At 37.2% G+C, this 15,476-nt stretch overlaps 1 protein-coding gene across 3 annotated transcripts in view; it reads right to left on the bottom strand.

The window, feature by feature from the left end:
- The window catches only part of LRBA (LPS responsive beige-like anchor protein), a 401,405-nt gene that overhangs the window by 56,318 nt on the left and 329,611 nt on the right, over positions 1-15,476 (bottom strand). For all 3 annotated transcript variants that reach the window (XM_051790889.1, XM_051790891.1, XM_051790890.1), the window contains exon 48: positions 3,590-3,757. In XM_051790889.1, the coding sequence (XP_051646849.1) occupies positions 3,590-3,757 (168 nt within the window). The remainder of the gene's footprint in view (positions 1-3,589; positions 3,758-15,476) is intronic.

Genomic DNA, 15,476 nt, shown 5'->3' with positions numbered 1-15,476 from the left:
GGAGGAGGATGTAGGAATGGTCTCTGCAGGGATGAGTAGTGCCAGCAGAGATACTGAATCTCTTGCCTTGCTTCTCCTGGCTGCAGCTCCCTTCCCCCACTGGCTGCGACTCAAACCCTTCTCTCTTGATCTGCTCCCCCCCCCCTCGAGATTTGCCTTTGAATTATGCAAGCTTTGCACTCCCCAGGGTTTATCTGCCAAAAGGTAGCATGTGTCCCATGGTTTGCATTTTAGTTTAAGATTTTCTATTATGGCAGTCAGATCCTTTCAAAATACTTTACTCCCTTTATTCCCATAGGCAGAAAGAATGGCAGGAAAAAATTGTTCACAGAAGTATAAGAGGAGGTAAAAGTTCTACATTTTCAGTTTTTAAAAAAAAAAAAAAGAAAGGTGGAATATGGTTTTAATCAAGTAGTTTTCCTTCCTAGACGAGTACTTCCTTCTTGTAATATATATAACCTGACTGCCTATAAAAATAAAGGTGCCAGTTGGAGCCATTTAGGAGACCTAAGGAAATTCTGCATTAACCTACACTCCTCCAGTCCTCAGTTCCTTCCACTATTGTTCTGTGTGTGGCCTCTCTGATAAGTCAGGTCACCAATATCCATACAAATATCTGCAAGATACTTCAGAAACACATGCATCATAGCCTTCTCATTACTGATGTGGCCCAGGCTTAGCATTGACTATGTGGGGAAATAGCCATGGTTTAAGCACGTGCTATTATTTCCACACGATACCTAAAAGCCTCAAGAACTTGCAGCCCTCAGAGCGTACAGAGGCTTCTCCTTGGCTTAGGTTTGCAAATAAAAATACATTTTCTGCTACAACTCCTGAGATTTAAAGACCCAAACCTCGAATCTTATTGAGAGCAAAAAGCCAAAAACATCCTTTTTGAAACGAAGGAATCCAGAGTAAAATTTCCCAGTTTAATACTTGACTAATAAACAGGTACTAAATCTGAGGTGTCGTGCCTGCCTAAAAATACTGCTAATTTCCCAGATCAGAAATTCATTTGGCCTCTAACCAGGAATTTGGTGGAGAAAAGACAAAATATTTTCTGGCAAGCTGCCTGAAGGAGAAAAATAAATGCTGATTGAAGCTGCTTGGCAGTACAGAACGTTAGCACGGGTCCTCAGGGAGATGGATTAGCAAGCAGGAAGAAGGTGATGCTGTCAAAGGTGCATGATAAATTCATTTAGCACATAGATATAGAATGATTATGCACATAGATATACACACAAACAGATTTTTCATTACTTTCATCTCTACCCATAAGTAAAAGCAGGATAAGTCACCATTGGTGATGATAACCATTAAATCTCTGCACTGTCAATATCCCATCAGAGCTGATCATACTCAAATCTCAAACTGCATATACACACTTACATAATAAGAAATACACCTTAAAAAATACATGTAAATAGCAAGGGATACCTAACAGGAATCCTTCAACTGTTTTAATGACCTGCTCAAAAATGCTAAATAAAAGTATTCCACTGGACCAATCTTCAAGCAACTCAGAACAAAAGTGCTATAAGACATCATTCATTCTGCTGCCTGCATTCATCACTATGTATTTTTGACACCATCAGTAGTGTTTCAAAATTCTGCTGCCACTAAGCTACTCCATTATTACGAACTCAACAACATTCCCCCTTCTGTTTTCATTTTTATACGCCACTCAGCTCAGGCAGCACAGAACAACTCAAAAGAAAGAAACATTGTTGTAAAGTACAGTAAAAACATGACAAATCCAAAATATCTGGTAACAAAGTGAATGCCTCTCTGAGATGACCCACACATCCAGACAGATTTGTAACTTCCCTGGTCTCAAGTTACTTTTTTGTCAGACTACAACACAAATAGAATAGATCCTAGTTCATCTAATAATAGAACTGTTCTAGAAAAATTAAAAGCTTAACAAAAATTGTGTGCATAGACTGCTATTTTGATTAGTGTTACTTCAATTATTGGTTCCAGAAGCAATAGTTCAATGATGGTTCATTTAATAACAAAATTAAGAACAAACTACATACATTACCCAGTCTATATTTCAGCTCACACTTAAACCAAGTACGTCAAGAGTCTAATACTCTTATAAGGTAAGAATAATTCCTTGTCAGTGAAAAGTGGACAAACATTATCAGTGAAATGAAAACATGACAGGGTGAACATCTATTACTCTAGTACTAGGTCAATAACTTTTTCAAACCCAGATGATGACATTTTTCCTTATAAGCCAAGTGTCCCAGTATCCCCTTTCTTAGCTCAATTAAATGTATTTATGTGCAATGTAAGTATTTTAGCTTTAAGTAGACTAAAACGTTGTCTGCAGACTGATGGCAACCCACATAATGTTGACACTGTGCTGGTACTTAAGCCAGTCCCTGTGTACCCCACATGCCATGCAAACCCCCCAAACCTTCTCACTGCACACACAAACCAGCTACAACCCACAGTGTTGCTATGAGCTGACTTTCTCTAAGAGGCAGGCAAGGTGCCCCACACAGTCAGATGGCCAGTATGTACAGAGAAAATAGTATTATTTAAAACAGTAATCGCTTATTCTCAGACTTTCTTTATATAAGCAGTAGATAACAAACAAAAACTTCAGGTAGGATTAACCTAGAATTCTACTGTGAACTTCAAACCTAATATTTGTAAGCAGAAACGGATTCATTCTTGTTTTCATTCAGTTCATGCATATATTCTCTGTTGAACATCTAATCACCCATTTAAATAAAATAGTTGATAGCATTTACATTACTTTGTTCTCAGGGACTGAGAATATTTTATAACAAAGTAGCACTTACATTTATTTTATAATTAATATACTTGCAGTTATAATTGATACCAATGTATTGTCTGAACAGAGGACATAAAAACGATAAAAATCTGTTTGAATCACCCACTCCACTCTGTTCTTTTTTTTAACAGCTGTCTAGATGGAGGAGGAAGGACTCTTTAAGCCCACAATATCCTACGAGATACTTCAGCAAATAGATTTTCTGAATGATGTTGAGTCTGAGTAAAACTACTGATCTTTCCAGTGTTTAAATATCTACTTCTGCATATGAAAAATACAGGACAAGGTATTTTAGTTTGATAGTAAATCAAATTAAAATATTGGGAGCTGGAAAACTATAGTGTTTTATGTGTACTACATATACAAGACTGCACTTAAAGAGAATTGTTAAAAGTGCAGAACTAAATCCAGAAGTGCCAGCCAAGTCAAGGTTGCTCACTGCCTTTTGCCACTAAGATCCAGTTATTAGGGAACACAATGACTGATTTCAGCAACTGAAGCAATCCTCGAACATTTATTTTTATACTGGTATCCAGTCTGGGCTGAATCCAGGTGCACAAAGTTTAAGAGCAACTTGCATGCTTGTTCTGTTAATTCTGCATGCTGTGACAACTGGTTCAGGCACCTTGCATTTGACTGGCCTGTAGCCAAACCACAAGAGAATGCAAAGAAATGGAACATTCACCAGAAGCCTTGAACAACGTGGAATCTTTGCATTTTCAACACTGCAGTGTTTAATGAAGATTTTTTTTCTTTTCTGTATTTAAAGTACAAACTTACCTCTCTCAATACGGAATCCGTTATTGAACTTAAATTAACAGCTCCTTCATAAGTCAAATAGTAGAATACATTCAGTGACCTAACAGCCTCTGGCCCTTGTTGTTTGTAGCCAAAAATCAGATCAATCCACTGGTGAAGCTGGCAGGAAACAAACTCACTTTCTAATGCCTGTAACAAAAACACACACACAAAACACATAAACGTGAGTTTCCCTGATGGTCATCATTTGGTAATCACAGAAGCATTTTTTTTAATAGCATATAAAATTACCTTAACAAGTATTGTTCTGTAACAATACAGAATTGCAAAGAGTATTTTAGACATTCTATCCAAACAAAAGGTGGGCCCTGTAAGAGATGCCTGAGTCTCATGCCCTACTTCCCACTAACCAGGAAACCCTGCTTTTAATACTATAATAGGGAGAATAAGACAAAAAAGCAGTAAGTGGAAAGCATTTGTGCCTTTGTAGACAGCCTGGCTATGTTTTTATGAACTTTCAAGATGAAATTGTGCTTTTCTGTGTGATCTGCATGGTGAATAATAACAGTACAATTATCTGATTCTGACAGCCAGAGAGAAGATTGATAAATTTGGGGAAATGGAACTAACTAGGGATGTTAGGGTACAAATTATTTAACATGTTGGACTACCAAACTGCTATCACTTCTATGCATTTCTTGTATACATCTCTTATACAAACTTATACAGAAACCTATACAGAAGCACTATGCTGAACAATTAAGCTGCTTTTCTGAAGATGTTATCCAGTTACAACCCAATCCCAAAGACAAAAGCATCCAAAAAATAAAGAATCTCTCCATATTGGTATTAGATACGGCACAACTATATTAAAAGGTAACCTAAAAACCATTGGTATCTGAAGAGTTAATTCATCTAGATTAAATCACTAGCGGGATTTGCTTTTTCTATTTTATACAGAGGGTTCAAAGTACTTCTTATTTGAATTAGCAAACAAAACAACATAACAAACTGATATTCTCTTCATCTAACAAAATGAATGGCATTTTCCTTGCAAAGGAAATTCCTAATTTTGAGCAGAGGAAGTTGAAATTAATCTGAAAACCAGGGAAATCACTCTGCAATTTGCACACAGAAATGATGGGTTTGTTTCATTAACCGATGCCTGAAAACAAGATTTAAATTGACACATAAAACCAGCAATTGTCTTAATTTGTGTGGTGCACTCCACACAAAAGCCCTAAATATGTTCAAATTAGAGCAAGCTGCTTGATTGTCACTGCAGTCTCATGTCATATTAATGCATGACAAACATTAAACCATACACTTAAATGGCAATTTATATCATTTAAATGTTTACTGCCACACCAGATCATCACTCATTTAAATGTGACTTTCTGACAGCTAATTTCAGTTAATTTTCCTCGATTCACTTAATTAGAACTTTCAATCAAGAAAAGACCTGTACATATCTTAGACATCATATCATTCTTTTTTTATTATTACTTTTATTAGGATACTGAATTGCTGAAAGCATCCTTTAAAATGAATTACCGCACAGTTTAGTATCTCTTTGGATGTTCATATAACAATACCTTACAACATATATGCTTAGACAGGACTTTTTTTTTTCTTTTTTTTTTCTTTTTAATTTAAAAATCCCCACCCAATGTTTAGACACAGACACACAATTAAAACGATAAAAAACCACAAGCAGGTCAATTAAAAATTAATGATTTCAAAATTGTTTAATAAGATAAAACCAGTCAGGAGTCTCATGAGTGTCCATAATACCACGATGTGCAGCCATAAAATTCTACAGGGCTCAGCAAATGACAATGATCAGAATTAATTTTCATGCTATCCTGCTAAAAAAAATTAACCCTAGAATATACTTACTGTTATCATTATAACTATGTAATCCCAAGAAAAATAGTGTTATGAACTTATGATTTTTTATATATATATATATATATAATATTTGTATATATTTAGTGTGCGTAAGTTGTTCATATTTTCCTTTTCTACAAAAGCTAGACTTTTAGTGAGTCATATTATCCTTACAAAGCATTTGGACATGAATAACTAAAGGAATATCAGTGCAATCTCCTTAGATTAACATAATTATAAATGAGATTTTTTTTCCTTAAAAAAGCAAAACTAAAACACGCTCTTTGCCTTCTCATGGAATGGTTGGGACCATCCTGAATTTACTTCTCTTTTTCAAGTTTGAAATTATTTTACACTTGTAATTTGTACAGATGCAAAGTATATTTTTTTTCCTTATTAGGCCATTTAAAATCTACTTTCTTAGTTGCCAAATCACAAATAAAAGGGCTAAATGAAAAATGGCTACAGTCAACATCAGGACCCTGAAGGACAGACCAAACACAGCACACAAATTCAAAAGCTAAATAAGCTTGCCTGACATTCCAGGTTCACAGTTAAGCTCTTGGTTGGAGGGAAGTGCTTATGCTATGACATAATCAATGAAGAAACAACAATTAACAACCTGTATAATGATTAAAAATAAGACTGTCGAGGAAAACAACACAGTAGACCAGAGCAGGCCATGTAGTGCACTTTGTAGCCAGGCTGGTGTCTACTATGTGGGTATGGGCCCTCCTTAAGAAACCATCTGAGAAATAAAAAAGTTGCAATTTGCATAACCATTCAGTTATAAAAATGGGGGATTGGTGGGTTTTTTTTTTTTTTTGGTTTTTTAAACATCACTGTTAGCCTTTACTTCTTGCAAAACTAAGCCAAGGGTATGGATGGCTAAGCATTTAGGATTACTTAAGCATCCAGGACAGCCATTGCTCATTAAGGCTCAAGTTAAACACAGCACACAGCAGTGGGATAGGAACATCCTTCCCATGGTGCTCTTAAAGCAAACCCATCAATTGTTAGAGCTCCCATGGCAGACCAAGTACATCATTTACTGTTTGCTACAAAGAAAACCGTGCAAAACAGGAAAACCCTCGAAAGCATCCAGCACAACACGGTAATGTTCAATCCTATTGAGTTATTGTAAAACAAATCAGTGACTAATGTCCAATTGTTAAAGGATCAAACAAGACCATGAAAAGACTGTCACGTGAAGCCACACACAAATTGTCAATTCTGTCCACGGGGACTCATATTAACTTTGACAAACTGTCTTGGGGCTGATATCTGGTTTTTTAATGAGATCTATTAGGCAGAGACTAAAACACTTGAGATATGCTAAAAAGTACAGTATACAGATGTCAAACACAAACACCTATTAGTAACTTTCATTTCTCTGTTCCCAAGGTAGAAACACTTCAGACACATCAACAAATAGACGCTTTGATCTTAACAAGGAAATTTTAGTTTATTCATAAATATTTTTCAAGTGCACAATCTGATGCCACTAAATATGTGCAATCAAAACCACCTCTTCATGAATGACTCTGAAATTCACTATTTTATGTGCATCATCTTCTGTCCTGTTTTCTGAAAGGAATGAACGGAGAATAATTTACTGCTGGCAACCAAAGACTAACATCAGTCTAATACTGATACAAATGATTTCACAGAACATGGCTGGAATGACAGAACAGAAGACCAGCAGGTTAGGAAAGATTTTTCCTTTTTCCAGTATCAGTTCTCAAACCATTTATTATGATATATTTTCCTAAACAATATTATCCCCTTGGAATCAAGATTTGTATCTTTAAAGTGACTACTATTGGCTTTTGTCCCCTACTCCTATTTCTGCTTTAGATTTCATGCAATGACATACAGCATTTGAAATTACGTCTATTAAAAATGAATATATACTGTGCTTGAGTTTGGGATGTTCCAATGCTGAAATTAGATGAAAGGCTTAACTGCATTTTTTTCATCAGCACAGATATATATTCATAATCAAGCTATTTAGAAATAAATGACCCGCTTGCCTTATTCCTATGCTGACCTAAAGTTAAATGATTTTGAAGCAAAGCATAAAGCATGCATGCAACTCTTATTGGAAAGACAGAAGTCCAACCTACACAACATGTGGTTTATATAGCTAAAATTAAAGTAGAAAATTTGATGAGAAACCAAAACTGCTCATACATGAATAAACTTTCCTATTCACTCAATTGAAAAAAAAAAACAAAAAAACCAAAAAAACAAAATAACAAACCCAGGAATACTACATCAGCAAGTAAGAAATTACAGATCTCCAGTACAAAAAATTGCCTTTAATGGACTAAATATTTCAATTCCTTCCTGAACTAAAGAATTTCCTATTAAATATTTAAAATAATGGAGTCTCTTTCACGTTCCTTTTGAAAAAATATTTATGTATGAACAGAAAAGCACGAATTAGGATTTCACACACTTTTAGCAAAACCACAATTTTCAGGTGAAAAATACTCTTCTTGAACATGACAAAACACCCACATAACTGCAGGACCAGGTAACTACTTTAAACTAAGCACATGTTCTGCCTTGGAACTATGTGTGTGCACATGCATTCAAACAAAACCCAAACCCCAACAAAACCAAACAACTGGAACAATGTTTGCATGTGTAGGCTTTCAGACACAAGTTGGTAACACTGCCTTAACATTGATATATGACCTTAGTAAGTTACAATGAAGAAGGTTGTTTTTTTCAGCCTAATTAGAACTGTTTCAAATTTTCCTGCTAAATATATGATAGAAAGTCCTTTCAACTTTTTTTTTTTATTATTCTAGAGTTTCTTTCCACGTCAACCTTGTTCCAATCAAAATATGTTTTGAATTAAATTATTTTGATTCAATATGTGGATCACATTTCACTTCTAAGATTTAAAGTCCGAAAAGGAAAAGTTTAGGCTGTTCAAACAAAGCAAATGCGGCCACTTTGCGGAAAGCTATTCACATTTACCAAGACTGACAAATTGTTTGTGTGCACCATTAGGTCTAGTTTCTGCAATAGTTGCCAGATTTCCTGTCCTCCTAATAACATATTAACTCTTGAAGTCCTGGCTTTATCTTTCGAGGTTTCTCAGTGACCTCCAGCATTTAAAAGTAAATTACCAAACACACTTTAACCAGCAACGCCGTTTGATCGCACGGTTAGGCATCTGAGAAAAATAGATGTATAAAAAGTTATTAGAAAGATACTGAACTCGAGCCTGCCTTGAAGATATCAGAAGGGAGAGGACAGCAGACATAGTAAGGAGAAAACTCCGAGTTCTGCATGAGGTAATACAAATTTCAGAAGGATGAAATGGACATCAAAACTGTTTAAGTGACTGCTGGTTTCTAACTTGCTAAATAACTGTTCCAAGCAAATGCATATAGTTTTATTTACTGCATTTTGCAATTTGTTTTAAGCATGAAATATTCAGAAACTGAGCAATTACCTTACAGATAACCTTATAAGAACTATTTCATTTTTCCTTTTGTGTGTGTTCCAGAAAGGCAATGCCAATTCTTCATTACGGTTGTAACAAAAGGTAGCATTTTACTTTATTTCACTTGGTTATCAATACCAGGATAAAACAGAAAAAGAACTCTGGAAAATATAATCTTCATAAAAACATTTAACTCAGATGCTTTACCAAAGACAACTGATCTTACAGAACAAAGGATATCAACAGTCTAAGGAGAAGTTGAGACACAGGAGAACTCTGGAAGATAAACTTCCATTCCTCTGTTTCTTCTTCTCCTCTATATTTAACAATAAGCTACCAAGTAATGACAAAAAAGAAAATCTGAGTAATAGTGTAACTTAATGAAATTCTGTGGCAAGGTATATTCTGCACAAGCAGAATGTAAAGAAAGAAAAATATTCTGCAATTTAATGACTAACTCATATCTGAATTATTAGCAAAATAAGAATCAATTAGGAGCACGTTCAGCTAAAAATCTTGATCACTTTTGTACCTTCTGGTGATTTGTATATTCAGTCTACAACAGCTATTTTGTAATTTAAATGGACAAGTCAGACAGCTGCTGTGTATTTTATAAAATGAAAGCTACATTTCCTTTAAAATTTGACTTTATTCTCAACTAAAATGTCTATCATTAGGTGTCAGGAATAAAAGATTTTGGTGAATACGAAAACTTGGAGCATTCATAGCTACTGTTTCCATAAAGGAAAGCGATCACCCTTAAAAAAAATATTTCTTAGTACATCCTTGATAATCCACAAATTTGAGAGAAATATTTTAAGGCAACATGAACAGTATATAAACAGACCAAATGCTTCATTTTTATTCTTAAGTTTCAAACTTTAGACATCTACCCCAGGTGCCAAAAGTGAAAACATTTACACAGAGGTTTATCTTCACTCTTGTGAGCAATTCCACAGCCTTCTCACTAGAGCAACTTATACTTAGATCCTGGCTTCAGGATCTTCAAAGTTACACGTGAGAAGACGACACAAGCATATGGCTGTTAGAACCAAAAGATGTTCTCCAAAAGACATACCAAGAATGGTTTCTTCCCAATTGTTTGGTTTCAGCCACAGCTAGAAAGGATATAGAACTGTGGTAGGAATAAAAAAATGATCATGAAGTCTTTATTAAATTCTCCTACATGAAAAATAATATATAAAAGCCATATTTAATTAAAATTGTGAAATCACACAAATGGCTAACATGATTTATAACTGTGATAATACTGATATATGTGGCTTGCATTTGACCTTTTCCCAAGACAAACAGAAAATCTTACTATGACTGGTTAAACCATAACTATTTATTACTACAAACATGGCTAAAAGCAAGTATTTATAACACCAGGAGGTGTTGCTGAGTTATCCACCATCCCTGTATTTATTGTCCACATTTAAAATGTCTGCTACATTGTTAAGAGGATTCTCTCCTGCAGAAAAGTCGAGACAGGGAATGAAAATTCTTTTTGAAAATCCTCACACACAGCACCAAAAAGAGGCAGGAAGTTCCCTTCTCCCCAGATTTCAGCAATTCCTCTCCCAGTTCCTCCAGCACTTGTTGGCATGAAGACTGACAGCCTGGATCTGGAACCTATTACCCATGGAAGCACAGGCTGTTAACCACACAGCTGATAGCTGGCTCAGTGAAATTAGTTTAAATGACGGGTGTTTAAACAAAAAAAAACCTCAACCACCAAACACCAAAATCCCACAACATATGAGTGCATTTCACAATGCAACTTCTCTGTGCTGGTTATCTTTTCTCTCAGAATGTTAATGCAGGTAAACTGCTTCTAACACTTCAGTTAACTTTTATACTTCTAGCCAAGGGACTTCTGCCTGGCATCTCCCTGAGCTTTGCCAACAGGATCACAGTTGTTCCTGAACTTGAGTACCCAATACCTCCAAAAGGGATGGTAAACAGTGACTCACCTTTTTATGTTACAGATTCTTTCCTGTTAAGAGAGAGGGCAAAACACGCACTACAAAATTTTGAACCACATAATGCTTGCTTGCCTTTGAGATTGTACAACCTTTTAAAAAACTGAAGCTCCAAACAGGCCAAATTCTGAAATTCAGGGAACTACTAAAGCACACTTAATCAGTGGTGGGGTTTTACCCTACTGAATACACAACTAGCATAATTTGAATGCAGTATACAGTGAAACTTGAGTGACTGCAGTGAAGGTCATGAAGTTTTCTAAAACACCATAAATATGAACTGAACTTGTATCATTAAATACAAAACCTGGTTTCTGTGAACAGACAAAACTACAGTTGGAACAGATCTCATGTTAAGCATTTAGGCTGGATACTACCAGCCCATTTAATGCTCGAAGTTTAAGCCTAAGCATACTGTTTGGTTAATGACAGCACAATACACTTCAAGCTGTGAGAAACTAGTGATTTTTTAATGTATTTTACATTTAAACCGCTTGTACTTTTCTTCCTTTTGTAGGATTCGCTCTGTAAGCCCTAAAAGTCAGCTGTTGCTTTATTTTTGCACTCTGTTTCTACAGCTTGCAGCATTTATACCTCGCTTTGATGTGTCAGTTGTATATGCAATTCACAAGAACTGTGATGATCAACAAGTATCAGTATGCATGTAAGAGGAGACAGAAACAGTTGCAAACACATGGCCTTCAAATCATTGCAAACAGCACAAGCAAACATCTTAAGAGTTGTAGAGACTAATCTAATTTGTCTTTGAAGCCAGTTGCGTGGAAAAAAAAATGTTCTAGAAAAAATTGTTTAAGATTAGGAAATGGTATGACAAAAGGTCAAGGAATTTAAAATTTAAAACACAGTTTAGATGCAAGTCAGGCAGACAAGTCATTTCAATCTCGTAATTTGACTTGTCTGTTAACTCACAGAATAGAACTATTCCAAAGCTTTTGGGGAACAGAACACAAGATTTAAAAAGGCAATTAGGGTACCACATCTGAATAAATCAAACAGCTACAAAAATAGGAAACGCCACTATATCATCACGTGGGACAAATGTGTAACCCACCCTGGGGCTAACACACATAGATAAGAACAGGATTTGCTTCCTTGAGATGATTATGAACAGTGCAGCCCTGACCATTCTGAGTGGTCGCTTAGCAGGACAACACAAGGTGTGTTTGGCAAGGTCATAAGACTTCTTAAAGTTGGTATTTACATGGGATTACAAAGCAGAATCATAATTTGAAGATTACAGAGAAAGGGAGAATTTGTGCACCAAAGACATTCAGCATCTAAGAAAAAAAAAATCAGATATGTGGAATATACTATTTGGAAAATTAAATGCTCTTTGCAAACTTGCTCAAACACAGCAGGTTCTCATTTAGCCTCTTTTTCTGGCACATTTGCTAAGCAAGCTATCAGGAAGTCTGGATCTAGACAAACTGGTGCTAAGGGTGGCCCACCTTCTATCAAATACACTAGGACAAAAGCTTCCTCAATCTCCTGATTAAGGAGGACACTGCCCCACTCTTGACTCTTTGTCATGCCCTGTCCCAGTGGATCCACTGGGCTGTCTCATGCTCCCTGGGAGTAGGTTGGCTAGTGCTGGAATTCATAACAGAACAAAGAGCTCTCAGGAGTCAGGTTCAATGCCTGAAAGAAATCAAACTGGAAATGGATTGTATGTATTAATTACTTCTTTAAATGTCCATTCTTAGAGAATGAGAAATCTCTATGTTTTTATTCTAATTTCATCATGTATTGCATGTTGAGTTTGAAGTAGTTTTGTTCACAATACTTTCTTGTAGACAGAGTAATTTCTTCTAGATTTTATTCCCTTCTTGCACCTAAACAGCTTCAAATTTCCACTGACAGCTGTACACAGAACGGCAAGTGATATATTGAGTATATTGAGCATGCTCAGGAAACCAAGGCATAAACACCTCCAAGTGCAACAGACATTCTGTAGCCAGTTGAGAGCAAACTTTTCACAACCTTTATATTACTCTGCCATGAACCATATTAGTGTGAAGGGCATAGGAGATGAATACTATGAACATTCAGAGGTTATATGCTAAAAAAGATTATGGTCGGTTTTTAACATTTTTATCAATTGTGTTTTCTCCAGTAATAGGCTAAATAAGATGCTAGAAAACACTAGAATTTTCCCTTCTGTAAGTAATATATTTTTTTCTTCACAGGTGTCCTAAAAACCCCCTAACATTTTGAAATAAAATAAAAATATACTGTAATAAAATTATATTTAACTCACATCTTCCAAATAAACGTTTAATTCAGAAACTGAACTCCTAGGGGTAGCTCTTGCTCTTTAGAGGGAAAACAACAACCAGCTATGACATTACTTGCCAGGATGAAAAAAGAACAAGCTTAAAAAGTATGCAAAAACCAAAAACCCCAAGCACAATATTATGCCATGTTTTAAAGTAGCAGCAACCAAATTACAAGGTTTTAATGAGATAACATTCTAATAAAACCACCTAGTCTGACTGAGGGTAACACTAATAGATGATTTTTTTTAAAAATAAAATCCCATGCCTGTGGAGTGGCTTACCTTACCCAGAGTATGCTAAGCACAAGGAGAGCACCAGGTCTTTGTCTCAAAGTCTGAGGCTGTTAAGAGCCATAAGGGCCTGACTTTACCCAGGAAAGCTGAAGGTCCCCACAGCTCTTTAGTACCACCACCACATCACAGGGCACTCAATGCTGCAGATATCCCTGCACCCTCTGTCACCTCAGTGCCACACGTATCTCCTCCAAACTCTATCACCTCAGGCATGCAGGTACCTTCTCCAACCTCTGTCATCTCAGGGACGCAGGTACCTCCTCCAACAATTGTCATCTCAGGGACGCAGGTACCTCCTCCAACAATTGTCATCTCAGGGACGCAGGTACCTCCTCCAACAATTGTCATCTCACAGATGCAGGTATCTATCACCTCCAGCCTCCATCACCTCAGTGCCATCACTATCTCCTTCAACCTCTGTCACCTAAGGGCTGTGGATACCTCCTCCAACCTCCATCACCAAAGCTTCAAGAGCACCACCCCGAAGACTGTATGATGGGAAACCAGCTCTGTATTTTCAACTCTACCCTTTACTTTAATTACTCCAGGTAAATGCCGAACAGCAAAGAAACCCTTTGGTAGCGTTTGGCAACAATATAAAATGGCGGGTGAGGCAGCTGGGGATGCCCTTCCCCGCGGGGCCGGCGGTCCCCACTCGGGGAATGCCGCAGCCGGCAAAGCGCCGCTCCCGCTTGCCGGGAGAGCGCACCGGCGGCTCTGGCCCCGCATCCCAGCGCCGGGACACCGGAGCCCCGTTCCCTGCCGCAGGCAGAGCGGGGAGGGGAAGGAAGGGGTTAATGGGCGCTGGGTGTCCCCGGCGGAGCAGCCCCAGCGCCCGGCCGCGCTAATGAGCCGCTGCCGGGGACCCTGCGGCGGCTTTCAAACCCGGCCCGCTTCAAACGGTGCCACCCCGCCACCGAGGGAGGGCGATTAGAATAAATGACCGGAGTAATTAACTCTGATTGGGAACCACCTGACTGGAAAGAGAGGCGAGGAGCCGTGCAGCCGACGGGCTTGTGGCCGAGAAAGGAAGCTTTCCTTTACCCCCGTGCTTGTGTGTGCTAAGAGAGCTCTTCCTTTCAAATAGGTATGTGGGGGCACTAATGAAAAGCAGCTTTCAGCCCAGGGCCTCCCCATTCACTCTGAAAGGGGCAGAGAAGAAAAGCTTCAAAGTAGAACTAATTTACTTCATCCAAGCCCGGCTTTGGGCAGCCCTGCAGTTTGTACTGACACCGCGACAAAATATTGATAAAAAAAAAAAAAAAGGCTTGTCCTGTTTCAGAGGTTAAACATTTTCAAACCACCTGCAAGTTGCTGATTTTTTTTTTTTGTTAGCTTTTTTGGTTATTTTATTTTAATATGGCTATTAAGGCCTTCATCCAGAAATCCAGCCTTTCCATTCCCCGTGCTGCCAAATTTTTCAAAGCATGAAGGCGGTCCCTTCCCTCTAGTGGTGGGAACTTCATTTTTTTGTGCTATGGAAAACAGTAACAATCACACATACCTTTTTTTTTTTTTTTTTAAATAAGACTGGCAATCTCCAGCAGCCCTTAGGCAGGAATCATATTCGCTGTGCCTTGGCTCCCTCTGCCACGCTATTCTTGCCACTTGATTTTACAAAGCAGAGTTACAAAGAGTGAGTGCATTACTACCTGCTGTTTTACAAGCAATCAGCAATTCATTGTACCAGTGTTGTCCTGTACCTGCTGAGTAAATGCTTTAAAAAAGTTCCACTAACTGCCCAGTAACAACTACAGTATGGTAGCAAGAGCAATTCACCAAATGTTTATACCGAGCCTCTGATTTATTTGACAGCTTTACACCTTCAAGACATGATATAATTAAATGTTTTGACAATGAAACAAAAATTGTATAAATTAGAAAGTCGTTAAAAATCTACAGTATCTAAAATGAAAATGTAGTGCGACTATAAAATAGGATTTCTAAAATGCTTCTATAAAACAGATAAAATGTATTTCA

The sequence above is a fragment of the Manacus candei genome, unplaced genomic scaffold (genome assembly GCF_025592945.1).
Source record: "Manacus candei isolate 608988 ecotype Guabito, Panama unplaced genomic scaffold, ASM2559294v1 h1tg000028l, whole genome shotgun sequence".
NCBI classification, from domain to species: Eukaryota; Metazoa; Chordata; class Aves; order Passeriformes; family Pipridae; genus Manacus; species Manacus candei.
The sequence above is the reverse complement of the archived record's forward strand: the minus strand, read 5'-3'. Positions and strand labels throughout refer to the sequence as shown.